General features: G+C 46.7%; 1 protein-coding gene across 1 annotated transcript in view; it reads right to left on the reverse strand.

Annotated features, from left to right (window-relative positions):
* The window catches only part of CSMD2 (CUB and Sushi multiple domains 2), a 473,825-nt gene that overhangs the window by 136,029 nt on the left and 321,943 nt on the right, over positions 1-15,853 (reverse strand). The window contains 3 exon segments of the mRNA XM_032495868.1: positions 2,844-3,035; positions 8,943-9,129; positions 9,131-9,146. Of these exon segments, the coding sequence (XP_032351759.1) occupies positions 2,844-3,035; positions 8,943-9,129; positions 9,131-9,146 (395 nt within the window).

Consider the following 15,853-nt stretch of genomic DNA (forward strand, 5'->3'; position numbering starts at 1 on the left):
GTCTGCCTTGCATCTCACTCTCTTCTTCTCCACTGAGCCTTCTCTAGACAAGATGGCTGGACTCCTGGGCTGCTTCACTCACAAGACAGGTCCCGCTGCTCAGGTGGGCCTGGTTGAGGGGCATGAAGCCCCCTTTTCCCCTTCTAGGCCCAGGTATCAGGGCCACTGAGCTGTAGCAGACTAAACGAGGCCTTGGTGACATCCCCGTGGCCCCCCATCCTTTCAGCAGGTACTCAGTTGGGGCTGGCGCTGGGACGCCAAGCTGGAACTAGAAGCCAGGTTTCTCTTCCAATCCTTGGCCCCCACTATGAGTTAGAAACAGAAGGCAGGCTCCGCCCCGCAGGCCCAGGCTTGACCTTACAAACCACGCTGCCCAGACGGGAGTGGGAACAGGAGCTGGTCGTTTCAGATGGCCAAAGAGTGGGCAGGCTGTACTGAGGGGTGAGAGTTGTGAAAAGGCCATCAATTTTGATGTTACACAGTCCTGCTTTCAAATTTTGACATGGCTATCTACCAGCTGTGAGTGTGGACAAGCTAACCCACCTCTCTGAGCCTCCGTTTTCTCATCCACTTAAAAAAAAAAGATAGCAATAAGGCCCTCTAACCTACACAGTGTTTACAGGCACAGTTCTAAGCGTTTATGGTATTATACAACCCTCAGAACAACCCTATGAGGTAGGTACTATTACTTCCCCTATTTTACAGGGGAGGAAGATGAGGCACAGAGAGATTAAGTAATTTGTCTAAGGCCACACAGTTTGTTGGGCTGAAGCTAGACTCAAACCCAGGCAGCTGGAATCTAGAAGCTGAGCTCTAAACTTAGCACACAGCGATTTCATTCGCGGTGATGGAGATGCAGCGTCCAGCCCAGGGCCCATCATGGGGATAGCGCTGAGTAAACACTTATCTTCCTTTGCTTCCTCCCTATTTTGAAGGAGTACGAAGGCCGGCAAGGCCTGTCCTGGCAGACTGCCACGGGAGCTGGAAATGAGGGGCCTGTCACTGGGATTTCCAGACTGAGAACATCCCCTCACGCCGAGCGCGGAAGACCGGGTAATGAAAGCTGAATTAACCTCTTTGCCCTGCTGGCTGCACATTTACTGCTCTTGGCAGCTTAACGGAGTGCAGCCCTCCTCTTCTGCCTGGGACAGTCTGTGTCAGACCTGCTTGTCTGTTAAGATCAGCACACCCTTGGAGAACGCTGAGTCTGGAAGGAGCCTCAGAGGTCCTCTGACTCCCCAGCCCCGGGCCTCACTAGAATGCCCTTGACCAGATGGAATTCTGGTTCAGGGAAGGGAAATGAGTCCAAACACTTGAAAGAAGGAAACAAAGAAGGGAAGGAAGGAGGAAAAGAGGAAGAAAGGAGGGAATCCGGAGAGAAATTAGCATCTCTTGAGATTAGGGTTAGTTGTGCCCTCACCCCACAAAGCCACGAGGGAAGCATATTTACCTTCACTTTACAGATGAGGAAACTGAGGGTCAGAGAGTTGAAGCAATTTCCCCAAGGCCACTGAACTAGTAAATGGCAGAGCCAGGAACTAAGCCTTGATCCAGTCTCTTATATCCCATACTCTTTCAACGTATCACAACACGCAGTTGAAAACCCCAGTCTTACCTTCCTGGCCTCCATACAACACCAAGCTCCTCCCACACATACCCACGTGACTCCTCATCCCCACCAAGGGACAGGACTCGGTGTCTCACCTTCAATGCCAGGCCTCAGAGCATGACCAGCAAAGGCCAGTCCTCAGATGCCCACACAGCGCCTCCCACTGAGCCTGCATGCAAAGAGGTCTGGGGCATCGCCGCGCCACTAGGGAGGGCTAGGTCTTGGGAAGTGCCCTGAGCCCGTCTCCAGCGTGGGAGTCAGTGTGGGAGGTAGGAGATCAAAAGGCTTTGCATTCAGACTGATGTGGGTGTAAACCTCGGCTCTGCCGTATCTTGGCTCTGTGATTTGAGGTGAGATTTCCGAAGTGGCCTAAGCTTCAGTTTCCTCCACTGTAAAAGGAGGGGATGGTGCTCTTTACAGAGAGCTGTAGGGAAGTTAAGTGAGGCTGTGTAAGTATGTGATCAGGACAGGGCTGCACACAGTAAGGACCCCATGACCATCAGTCTCTTCTAATATCCATCACTGACCCAGGAGAGAACGGCCTTCAGTATTTTGTCTGGGAAAAAGAGCCAGGTGGGAGCGAGCACCTGGAATGTTTTTTTCTATTTCTCCTTCTTTCCTGTCCTCCTCTCCCTTCAAATTCCTTCCTCTTCCCCACCTCAAGGAGCCAGGGAGCAGGACTGATTACTCAGGCCCCAACCCTTACGAGCTACATGACCTTGGACACATCTCAGAACGTCTGCACCTTCATCTGTCAAATGGGGAGGTTTAAGGACTAAGGACAGATCGAGGGAACCAAAACCTGGGTAACCAATCATTTCCTTGAGGAGAGGAAGAGCCAGCGTCTTTCCTTTCCACTCAGGCCTGCGGGTGCCCTCCTAGGGCTTTAGGTAACAGAAGGGTCATTTCTGAACCTGCTGACCCTTACTGCCTGAGGGCACCCATGGTCCTCCTTCCAGCTATACAGTCTGGGCCAGGAGAGAAGGGACAGACACACCCGACTTAGAAATCTTCGGGACCATTTTGGAGAGTGTGTTGAGTGTGAGTGTGTGAATGTGTGTGTGTATCTACAAATGCAGGCAAAGCAGAGTAAGCTTTGAGTCTTCTGCAGCTTTCAGCTACTCAGATTCTCCAGGCCAGGCTCAAGATGCAGCTGCTACTTAAGGGGGTGGGGAGTCTGGAGCCCACAGGAAGTGGAATAGAGGGCAGGGCTCACGCTGCAGCTGCTCTGTACCGATGCACGTTGGTGGGCTGGGCTGCCAGAAGAATCTGTTCTCGATCTTGACACAGCTGATCTCTGCGCTTCCCTGCAGTGCGTAGCCAGGGTCACACTGGAACACCGTGGAGTCGCCAGCTTCCCAGCTGTCGCCACTCCGACTCCCATTCTGGGGGACCCCAGGGTCATTGCAGGATGTTGCTGTGGACACTGAGACAAGAAAACAGAGGGGGAAGCGCCGTTGCTAAAGTGTTTGACAGACAACGAGGGATCCCAGCTCACCACTCATTCGCATCACCACTTCCATCACTGGGGCCACCGCCAGAATCTCCGTCACCTCCCACCAGTGTTGTCAGTGGTAGCAACAGGACCAGCACCTCCGTTCTCACCCCTGTGACTGTCAGTACCTCCACTACTGCCTGTGACCACCACCCAGTCTCCCAGTGCCTTCACCATCACCACCATCCACCTGTCACGAGACACTGTACATGAGTTAAGCACGACGGCACCGCTATGACTATAGGATTGAGTTCAGCTTGATTTAACGATACAAGCCTCGTTACACAGATAAGCTTGGTGATTTTGCAAAATGTAGCTAACATGATCAGTATGAGAGAGTGACAAGGTAATTAAGTATAAACTCCAATATTCAATCAGAAAGGTCGGCAAAGGAGTTTGGGAGATGGCCTGTAAAGATGTTTGAGGTCGGGTGAAGGCCACATGCTCTGTTGCATGGCAAACACCCAACGACCCATCAGACTGAAACCCAGGAGAAATCTGGTGTTTGTAGCAAGTGGCAAAGTAGAGTTCAACATAAACGTAAGTAGCTGGGATGTATTACACATTCTAAAAACTCAGGGATTCAGGGGATGTTTGTAGTCTAATACCAAGCAGCGTAATACAGAGAAAGTGTTTTAAACGCGGACATCAAATGAGTGATGGCAGGGAGGAATGAATGAATAAAAGCTGGCTGAGTGAACGTGTGAACAAAACGCAGCATGAGAAAACACCCCTAAGGAAATGGTAGAAGAGGAAGCTCAGAGAAAGGATTCTGGGGCAGCTGCACCGACCCCGCCGCCTCCACGGTCCCCTCCTAGGTCGTTGCTCACAGATTCAGACCCCTCACCTCTGTCTCTCTCAGAAGGGGGGAATGAAGGTCTATCTTGTTTAAAGGAATCTCTTGTCTTTTTGAAAAAGTACTTTAACATGTTACTCAATAGGAACATGTGAAAAGACCTGGAATCATGAAGAGACAGCCAGCTCTGTTTGGGGAATGATGAAAAGATTAGTTTGGTACCCACATGGGGACTCAAAAGTACAGATTCCCGTGAGACTGTGAGATGATGCGGGAGAGGCACACTTGGCCTGAGCATTCCAGACAATTGTCTGTCAAACCTGGGCTCCTCAACTTAGTCCCCTGGGCACCGGGGAGCTATAAGTGCTCTAATGTCTCCTGAAACATCTTCTTTTGACAAGCCAACACCAGAGACTACAGCATGGCAAAAGCGGAAAAGGATGGAAGGAAAGGAGAGAGGGAAGGAGGAAGGGAAGGAAGGAGGAAAAGAAAAAACATGTGCTTTAGAGTCAGAAACCGAGACTGCTAAATCTTAGGTATACGAATGTCTACAAATTCCTCTGAACTTCAATTTATTTAGCTTTAAAAGGGAAACAGTGACATGTTTGCAGAATTATTTTAAGGACAAAAGGAGATCATGTAAATAAAGTATGTGACATATGTTTAGAAACCCCATAAATTATACTATTATCAATTAAAAAAACCCAAAACGTTCATTGGCTTAGAGGGCCAATTCTGGCCCTCTCAAAAATTCTGGGAAAAGTAACTTTTACACTAAAACAAATGAATTTATTATGGAGTAGAATGTAAAATTCACATTTTTTCTTAAGCAAACCAGGAAGCCTCAAAGCGGTGTTATGTCTCCTACACCCTCCAGATCTCCTGGGGATAAGCGTTCAGTCTACTCTGCTATTAGGATGACTTTGGTGGAAAAGTCCAGGGCAGCTCTACACACTGATATCACTAAGTATAAGATCTAGGATTGCACGGGCGAGTCTGAGTTGTAGCATCTAATACCTTACACCCAGTAACGCCTAAGACATTATGTGACAAACTGAGGCCCACCTCCAAATCTGGCTCTATGCCGGTTCTTGCAAATGAAGTTTTATTGGAACACAGGCATGCTCATTAGTTTGCATTTTGTGCTCTGACAGCAGAGTTGGGTTTTTCTGACAGAGATCACATGGCCCACAAAGCCTGAAATATTTACCACCTGGTCTTTTACAGAAGAAAGCTTGCAGACTCCTGGAATATGATATATGATCTTAAGCTCTCCTCTTTTGAGATCACATTTCAAAACCTTTGTTCTGATCCAGCTTCAATTGTGAACACCATCAATGATCTGCTGTCGCTCTGCTCCAGCCACATTTGTAAAATCTCCTTCCAATACAGCAGACTCAGTCCCTTCCCTCACTGCCCCCAGCCCCAGGGCCTTTGCACCTGCTGGCCCTGCTGCCTGGAATGTTCTTGCCACAGATCTTCCTAAGCCACCTCCATCTTGCCATTCCATTTTCAGCTCTGATATCCTCTCCTCCGACAGGCTTCTTTGATCACTTTCTTCCAGGTTCATCCCTTAACTCCCTTCCATCAGATTCGTCAAATTACCTTGTTCGGCTCTTTTTCATAGCACAATCTGTAATAATCTAGCTAGTTCATTTGTCTGCCTCTTTATGGTAGGTCACTTGTGCTCTCCCTGGAAACAGAGACCCTGGCTGCTTTGCTTCCAACTGGGCCTAGAACAGCACCCAGCACACAGTAGTGTTCAGTAAATATTTCCTGAGTGAATAAATAAACGAACAAATCAGACACTTACTGAATTTATGTATAAAGTCAAACAAGAAGCAATCGTCTTCTTTCCCAATTAAAGACAGACTTGGCTTTCATCTCTAGCTTTACAGTGCACTGTACACACGTAAATGATTCCCGGGAAGAAGATTAGCTCAGTGTTTTGATCATACTCAGAAAGATTATTTCCATGGGAAGCAGTGGAGTGCAATGATGAAGAGCCTAGGTTTGGGAATCAGACATTTGGGAATCAGACACAGGGGTTTTGAAATAGGTTCTGTTACTTATCAACTAGATGACCTTATACAAGAAACCTCTCTGGGCCTCAGAGCCCACATCTGCAACACAGAGAAATAATGATGCCCATACATTACGGTTTTTGTAAAAATTATAAGGAATAATGTCCAGCATTTAGGGTGGGGCTGGCTCCATAGAGGGCAGCGATTATCTCTCCTTTCCTTCGGTGGGCCCTCCCATCTTTTTTCCTGCTCACTTTCTCCCATTAATGCTCCTGAATTTGAGCTGCTTGGCAAAGCCTCCAGGGAGAGGCTGAGCCACGTGGTACAGACAGGATGTTAGATGTTACACAGTCATGTTTACTCAAGGAAGCCAAGCCCGCACTAATCATCCCTGGCATTTCTGTTCAATCCCCTGTCAAACACACACCATAAAGTTAGCACGGCGTGAGCCGTTCTCGCCTCCCTAGAGTAGTCCTGGTATTTGCTAACCGATGACAGCAACAGAGCAGGTGACCTTTCCCCAGCCCCGGTTACACCAGCACGCCGGGCCAGGTTGGCATGGCCTTCCTGGAGCTTAGTAGTTTTGCCCACTCCCCTCTCCGTGGACCTAAGCAATGCTCAGGGTGACCTGCCCAAAGAAACCCTTGTGTTAGAGAGAACCATCCATTTGTCTGTTCACAGTCTTCGTGTGCCCAACTGTCCAGTAAGTGGTGAGTGAGCTCCTGCTGCATGCACTCGCTGTGGACAGGTGGGATGGGCACGAGGTGGCCCCCACCCTCTAGGAGCTTTCTGTGGGACGGCAAGGCAGTGGCCAGCTCCCAGACAAGGCAGAGTGCTCGGGATTGGCAACGTGCCGAAGAAATAAAGTGCTGGGGGTGACACGGGCGACAGCAATTTATTCTGAATGGGGAGCTTAAGATGAAGTGGCATCTGAGATGAACCTTGAAGGAGGAATAGGACTTCTACGAGCTGGGTGATGCATGTGAAAGCAGCCCACGCTGCTGGGCGAAGACAGGCGCGTGAGAGCGTCAGGGGACTCTGTCCCATGCGGCAACACTGAGGACACACCGGAGGTCAGACAATGCAGATCCACGGGGGAATGTGCCAGTGAACTAAGGGCTTTTTTTTTTTTTCTTTCTTTTCTTTTTTAGAGCCTTACCCATCTGTTTGGGCACAGTCAGAGAAAACACACATCTGGCTTAATTGTCCACAATTCCCCTCTCCCCAGGGAGTGGACGGGCTGTCTCTCTAGCATCCTACTGTCCTCACTGCAGGGAGATCCTTCTACTGCTCATCCCAGGAATCTCCCAAGTTTCTTCCATGAAATGCCAGTCTCTTGAGATGGCCAAGGAAAAAGCCATCCATGGTGAAATACGTTTTGAGAATTGTGACCTACCAGACACCTTCTGAATTTATCTGCATTAGCAGAACAAATGTTCTCAGAGGTTCCAAATCACAGATAACCTCTTTAGATCTGCCGCAGTCTAAGCACCTTCCCAACATCACTTGATCACGTGGCCTCTTTCCTGCAGTACCGATTACCTGTCCGTGGAACGCCTGGGGAATGGTGTTGGGAAGTGCTTATCTAAAATGACTCTATTGTGGCCCTACGGTGGGACCCTAATCTTAGGTGAGCTCAGTTTTACTCAGTGGTCCCCAGGGACTCTCTTCATGGGTTAGTGCGAGCCTGAATTTCATGTAAGAAGACCGCCAATGAACCCTGCAAGGAGCTATTCCTTGCAAGGCTGGAAGCTTGCACGAGTGTTAGGTGGGCAAGTTAATGAGTATATAGGAACATGATCCTGGAGACCCTCACCCGCCCTGCACACTGCTAAGTGCTCATCTCCATGGGGAAGACAGATGCATAAAAGAGCTAGAAGTAGGATCTGTAACCACATTACAGCCTTACTGGTGCTCGAGATATCCCCAACCTCCCTTGGCTGATACACCCACCAGGGTGAGAGTGTGAAGGCAAAGCCACAGTCCAGCCTTGCTCTGGGATCACCATGGAAACCCCATTCACACACACGCACGCACACACGCACGCACGCACACATGCACACGCACACACAGAGAGTGGAGGAAGGAGATAGTAATGAAGACAGCTGCTGTATAATAAGCCTAAGTGTAGACCGAGGCAGAGTCACCTGTGCAGGGAGATGAGTGATGGAAGAGGCACTTCAGAGGAGATGAGATGATGCATCACAGGGAAAGGCAGGACCAAGCAGAGAAATTATCTAATATTGGGACTTGGATGTTTGAGCACTGCCCATTTTGGGATAGCTCTTTGGCACACTCCTCCACAATTGGCCACCACTGTACATAATTAATTGAATTTAGATTGCTCATATTTGGCTTCCAATCCTTCCTAAGAACTGCACTAAATGAAGAACTAGAGTGGGTGACATGTCAGATCAGCTCTTCCATGACTATGCTCCCGACCAATGCCAACTTCCACCTCCCCTGCCTCCCACCACGCGCTCCACATTTCAGCTGCAACTGACAACCTTCCACTTATAGAGCCTCTTCTCCTCCTGCCTCTGCCCCTGTTCACATGCTCTTTGCAGCCAGGATGCCCTTTTCCCTCTTTGTCATCTAATAAGGACCCCTGAATACTCCAAGTCCAACTCCATGGTAACTCTAAATCCACATCATAGTTGACTACCTTCTCCTTGAAATACTGTCTTTTCTTCTATAACTTCTACCCATCCTTCAGGTCTGAGCTGGGGCATCATCTTTCCTGGAACATCTTCCTTGATGCTCCCAGGGGACCACCCTAGTTCACATTTCTCCCTCCAGATACTTATCAATCTGTTCGTGAGTGTCTACTAATCTGCCTGTCTTCCCCCTCAGAGTAAGCTCAGCACAGACAGCCCACGTGCCCGGCACACAGTGGATGCTCATTCAGTATCTTCACACGAGTGGAGAGATGGAGGAAGGCAGGGACTTGAGGAGGAGGTAGGGAGGTTGTGGCAGGACTAATGGAGGGGGGCCGGCAGAAGGCAGGCGGGCACAGACCTGAGAACTGAATGGCAAAACCCTGCTTGCTGGTGAAGAAGTCGGTGCTGAACTGCAGAACGACCGAGTTGAAGGTGCTGTGCAGGTCCTTGGGCAGACCCGGGCCACTGAGCTCCTTCAGCAGAACCCCGCTCTCCACGGGCCCGTCCCAGATGCGCAGCACGTCGTGGACCTCCTCCGTGTCGAAACACCAGGAAGTGGAGCCTGGATGGAGAGAAGAGGCAGGCGGTCACTCGGGGCTCAGCCCCTTCTTCCTGGGGGCTTCTGGTCAGGGAAAGTCAGAAACCTTAGGAAGACTTGCAGGAAGGGAGAGGAAGCAGTGTCTGGCAGCATCCTCACGATTTCCATGCAGTCTGCCCCTCCCCGTGGAGGCCTGCTAGAAAAGGGGACAAGGATGAGGGAGGGTAGATGTTGTGCATCTTGTCTATTATTAGGACCTTCATGTGGCCACTGTCAAACCCCACCCATCACCTCAACTCTATCCAGAAGTCCCCAGACCTCACTCCTTGGTCCTTATCCGTATCGTTCCAGATGGGGAGAGGATGCAGAGAACATAGGGTAGGGTCTGGGGTGGATAAAGGGTATAGGTAAAAAACAAATACTCAGCTAGTTATTTCATGAATATTGACAAACTGATTCTAAAGTTTATATGCAGAGGCAGAAGACCTGGCGTAGCCACCACAATACTAACGGAGAGCAAAGTTGAAGGAATGACACTACCCAATGTCAAGCCTTACAATAAAGCTACAGTCATCAAGACCATCTGGTATCGGTCATATAAAAGACAAATTGATCAGCGGAATAGAGCAGAGAGTCCAGAAGTGGATCTATATAATAAATAGAGTCAACTGATCTTTGACAAAGGAACAGAGGCAACAGAGCAAAGATGATCTTTTCAACAAATGGTGAAACATCCACATGCAAAAAAATAAAACTAGACAGTCTTTGCACCCTTCACAAAAATTAATGCCAAATGGATCACAGACCTGAAATGTAAATGCAAAACTGTAAAACTCCTAGGAGATAACATAGGAGAGAACTTAGATGACTCTGAGTGTGGTGATAACTTATGAGATACAACACCAAAGGCAAGATCCATGAAGAAAACAGGTGATAAGCTACAACTTCATTAAAATTAAAAATTGCTGTTCAGGAGAATGAGCTGATGAACCATAGACTGAGAGAAGATATTAGCAGAACACACATCTATTAAAGGACCGTTACGGAAAATATAGTTGACCCTTGGTATCCATGAGGGATTGGTTCCAGGACCCCCATGGATACCAAAATCCATGGACTGTCAAGTTCCTTATATAAAATGGCATAGTATTTGCAAAGAAACGACACACATCTTTCTGTATACTTTAGTGTACTTACAATACAATGTAAATGCTATGTAAATAGTTGCCTGTGCATGGCAAATTCAAATTTCGCTTTTTGGTACTTTCTGGATTTTTTTCCCTGAATATTTTCAACCTGTGGTCGGTTGACTTTTTGGATGCAAAACCTGCAGATATGGAAGGCCAACTGTATAAAAAGAATTTTTAAAATTCAACAATAAGAAATAACACCTTAGCAGTTATCTCACCAGAGAAGATCTGCAAATGGCAAATAAGCATATGGAAAGATGTTCCACATCATATGTCATCAAGGAAATGCAAATGAAAAATGCAACAGGAGACCGCTAAACACCTATTAGAATGGCTACAGTCCAGAACACTGACAGCACCAAATGCTGCTGAGGGTATGGAGCAACAGGAACTCTCATTCATTGCTGGTGGGAATGCAAAATGGTACAGCCACGTGGGAAGACAGTTTGGCAGTTTCCTCCAAAATTAAATGGACTCCTACTTTATGGCTCAGAAATTGTGCTCCTTGGTATTTACCCAAAGTAGATGAAAATTTATTTCCACACAAAACCCTGCACACAGATATTTATAATTGCTTTATTCATAATTGCTGAAACTTGGAAGTAACCAAGATGTCCTTCAGTAGGTGAATGGATAAATAAACAGTGGTACATCCAGACAATGGAATATTATTCAGTGCTAAAAAGAAATGAGCCATTAAGCCATGAAAAGACATGGAGGGATCTTCGGTGCATATTACGAAGTGAAAGAAGCCATTCTGCAAAGGCTACATACTGTCTGATTCCAAGTATGTAACATTCTGACAAAACTATGGGAATAGTAAAAAGGTCAGTGATTGCCAGAGGCTAGGTCAGGGAGAGGGGATGAGTTGCTGGAGCACAAAGGATTTTTAGGGCAATGGAAAGACTCTAATGATACTATAATGGTGGATACATGTCATTGCACATTTGTTTAAACTTTTAAAATATGGGCACCAAGAGTGAACCCTGATGTAAACTATGGACTTTGGGTGATAATGAGGTGTCAATGTAGGTTCACCAATTATAAACAAATGTACCACTCTAGTGTGTAGGGGGGTGCTGGTAACGGGGGAGGCTGTGCATATGTGGGGACAGGGGGTAAGTGGGAAATCTCTGCACCTTCTTCTCAGTTTTGCTGTGAACCTAAATCTGCTCTAAAAATCTAAGTCTTAAAAAAGGTGTGTGGAGGGGAGGGTAGAGCTCAGTGGTAGAGTGCATACCTAGCATGCACAAGGTCCTGGGTCCAATTCCCAGTACCTCTATTTATAACAAACAAACAAACCTAAAATTACTTCCCCTCCCCCATTTAAAAAAACATTTAAGAAAGGTGTGTTGGGTTGGGGGAGTAAAGGTCAGGGGTTGCAGTGGGATCTCTGGGAAGCTGACCAAGCTGTGGTGAGGGCAAGGGTGAGGCTACATCTCGGTTTCCCAGAGCAGAACTTGGATACCAGCCTGTCTCCCTGGCTCTCTCTCCCCTAATCAATTTTTTATCTTGGAATAATTTTAGACTTACAGAAAAGTTGCAAAGATAATACAGAGAATTCTCACAGGCCCACCCACCACTTCTGCGACCGTTAGCATCTTATGTTTCCCTGGTACATTTGTCACGACTTGGAAACCAACATCGAGACGTTACTATGAACTCAACTCGCGACGCGATTTGGATTTCACCCGTTTTCCCACTGATGTCGTGCTTCCGTGCCAGGGTCCAACCCATTTATCACTACTCCTTTCAAAAATATTTTCTAAAATTATAAAAATAAGGCAGGCTTCAGGCAGAAAAAGGCAAACAACATACAGATGCCCTGAATTTTTAAAAAGTCTCTGGCACACAAACCAATCTGTTCTCTAGAACTTTCCACTTGATACTAGGTTTGCTGCACAGCTTTCCAGATTTTTTTTCAGTGTGCACACATACATTCCCGCCCCCCACCCCACCGTGGGAGTATATTTTACATAGTTTCATGTAACTTTCTTCACTTAATACTGTATTATGGACACATCCATCTACTTCATTTTTTCCCTAGAGAAACATACATTGCTATATTTCACATAGGACCGAAAGGGACACTCCCATCTTTATGCAGTGTTTCATGTTCCTATTAGTATTTCAGTTGACTTATAGGAATAATTCTTGAGGGGATGGGTATATATCTTAAATTTTTGATAAAGCTGCTAAATTACTCTCTTGACTGTATCAATCTACATGCCCGCTGAACAGTATTCATATGACTTTTCTCTCTAAATTTCACCTTACCAACATCAGATATTACAATGGTAATATATTCTATATTAAAATACTTACCCATCTGCTAAACTGAAATGGAATCTCACTTGTGTTTTAAATTTAGATCATTTAATAAGGTTGCATATCTTTGCATATATTTACTGGCATTTGTATATCTTCACATCCTTTATCTGTCTTAACTGACTTATTTGTCTTTTTAAATTCTGTTCACACATAATTTTCATTACTTTTATGTATTTTTAGTCCTCTTTTATATATATGTTGCTAGTATTTTCTCCTAGCATCTGGTGTCTCTTTTTCCTTCAAATTTTGTTTATTGTGTCTTTTGTGGTCTAGAAAAGACACACATACTCATTCTATGTAATCAAATGGGTTAATATTTTCCTTAAAGGATATGAGATGTCACGTTATGCTTGGGCAAACCATTTTCTTCCAAAAATGATGAAAAAGCAAAACTTTAATATTTTCTGCAGAATTTGTATAGCTTCATTTTTTTGAGGTTTATACGTTCATGATTTTTCTAAATGGTCCCTCGTTTGTCCTACCTACCTAAAGCAACCTCTTCCATGTTCTGACTATCAAAATGCTCTGTTTACTTCCTCCTTTGCCTTTATTACATCTATCCTTATTTAATTTATTTGCCTACTACACTTCTGTCCAGCCAGAACACAATTTTCATGAGTGTGGGGCCAGGTCCTGTTCACTGTAAGCTCCACTGCCTGGGATGCCCCTGAGTACCTGAATGAAAACACCTGGGATGGAATAAACCATGCTCTCTCTCAGTGGGTCTGAGTCTAGACTCTCCTCCGTTCCAGGGCTCCTTCCTTGGCCAAGACTGGATTCGTCTCGTGGTATCAAGAGCACAGCTACCCAGCCTCAGTTCTCAGTCTCACATTTTGATAGTCTGATGGGGCAAGTTCCCCTTCTTGTTTTTTTTTACACAAAATTTCATAGCCAGTTTCCCAAATTCATCCCTTCAGGTGAACTTCGCATGATCAAATTTCTCCCAATCCTACTGATTCTATGATTGGAATCACACACCTCTATTGATTAATTTGGGCAAATATGGTATCTTCATGTTACTTATTTTCCCCAGCCAGGAACGGTGTAAATATCTCAGCTTACTTAGGGCTTGGTTTATGTCCTTTGGGAAAGTTTTGTTTTTCTTCTTTGCACACTTCTGAGATTCATTTTTTTAGTGTTCAGCTCCATTGTGGGTGGGATTTAATTACTAGTTATATATTTATTGTTGGATATATATACGTGTGTGTGTGTGTGTGTGTGTGTGTGTGTGTGTGTGTGTGTGTATTTATTTTTAAGCCACCAATTAAGTTCTAGCAGGATTCCAGTTAAGCTCTTGGATCTCCTAGGTGGATGCTTTTACAGATGCAGCTGGAGATTCCTCAGTACCAGAGCTCTGTGGTTTCCTCAGTGGTTGTGTTCCAGTGCCTCTGGCAGGCGTCCCCTCCAAGGGCTTCTGACAGTGAAAATAGCGGGGCTTCTCTGCAAGGGATTTAGCAGAGGACAGACTGGCAGACTCAACCCCCCACTTGATGGAAAGGGGAGAAGGGGCTCCCCCGGAAGCAGAGCAAACAAGTGTACTCACTGCCGTGCTAATCTGCCCCCTTGCTTCTCTGCCTTCTCCCTGGGACCTGATGCACTGTGAGAGCGGCAGGTGACCGCGGGGGCAGAGGAAGTGGTAAGCTGTGCAGAGCTGCTGCCCGTGCTCTCAGGGAAGGAAGGTGCTCGTGGGCCAGACTCGTCAGGGAAGGAAGGAGGAAATGACACTTGAAGTTTGGGTGGCGTGAACGGGAAGGTGTTTTCTTTGGATTTAACAACATGAGACGGGAGCCAGTGCCTGGGAAGAAAGGCAGCTCCCACACGTGAGTTCTGGTGGTGTTAGGATGTCACGGGGCTAGAGCTGGACTGACAGAGGGGCCTCAGTGTCAGCTAGAGGAGTTTGGGTTTTATCCTCTTCTGGTTAGAGAGCAACTGAGGTCCCTGCGTGTGAAGAATGGAATGAATGAGTGAGTGACCTGATGAATGAAGAAATGAAATCCTAGGAGGACCAGTCTGATAGGAAGTATGAAAAGAGAATATGGAGACTAAATAGAAAGAAAACATATTTACGCAACTACCACTGTGTACAAGGCAATTTCACAGTATCCTATTTAGCCCTCACAAGCATCTTAATTCTGTAGGTAGCATCATTATCATTCCCATTTTTAAAAATGAGAATACTGAAGTTCAGAGAGGTTAAAGCACCTGCTTGAGGGCAAGGGCTGGTGAGAGAGCGAGACAGAATCACATTATATCATCACTGTCCAGTTCAGACTTGGGCGCTTCCTCTCTTTTGCCTGACAATGCCACTGGCACCTCCAGAAGGAAGAGGCTGCGGTAGAGAGCCAGGCGTGCTTTGGAGAGACCCCATCAGTAATCAATAGTTTACATGTGAGTCATACACAAGGTTAAAGGGCTGATATTCAAGAACCTGAATTAAAAGTTCCAGCTCATTACATTCAGCTTAACTGATCTGATAATCGGACAAAGTCAAAGCCTTGGCATTGATGAGGTCAACAGAGGTGGGAGGAGGAGGTGAGAGAGGGGAGCTGGAGGTCCTTTGCACACGGAAACTACACAGCTTGGCAACAGAAAGGATGTGAGCTGAAGTTCTGGACCTCTTACCGCCTTCGTTCATGTACGCACCTCCTATGCGCCGGGTGCTGGGAGATAATGGAGAAGATGACAGACAGGGTGTCATTTTCCATTTGTTTCTGGAGATGGGTGATACTCCCGCATACAAAACCCCATTCAAAGATTAGCAGCTGTGGCAGATGCCGTGAAGGAAAGAGCAGGGAGCTGAGACGGAGAAACTGCATTCGACAGACTGGCTGGGGAAGACCTCTCTAAGGAGATGACATTTAAGAGAAGGGACTCAAAAGGGAGCCAGCCCTGTGAAGAGCCGGGCAGGGCAAGAGGTGGGAGGATGCTTTCTGTGGATAAAGGGCAGCACGAGCAAAGGCCCTGAAAGGGAACAGGCCTGAGGCATTTGAGCAACAGAAAGGTCACTGAGGCTGTCACTGGGTCAAGAGAAGTGGGCAGAGGCCAGGTCAGGTGGGGCCCTGGGGGTCAGAGAAAAGTTTGGATTTTATTCTATGGGCTAACCGACGTCACTGAAGGATTTTAAGCTAAGGCCTTACAGGATCCCGTTTTCATTTTAAGGTCACGCAGGCTGCCCAGAAGAAAGCAGCCTGGCAAGGGCAAGATCGGATG

This window comes from Camelus ferus, chromosome 13 (genome assembly GCF_009834535.1).
Source record: "Camelus ferus isolate YT-003-E chromosome 13, BCGSAC_Cfer_1.0, whole genome shotgun sequence".
Lineage (NCBI taxonomy): Eukaryota > Metazoa > Chordata > Mammalia > Artiodactyla > Camelidae > Camelus > Camelus ferus.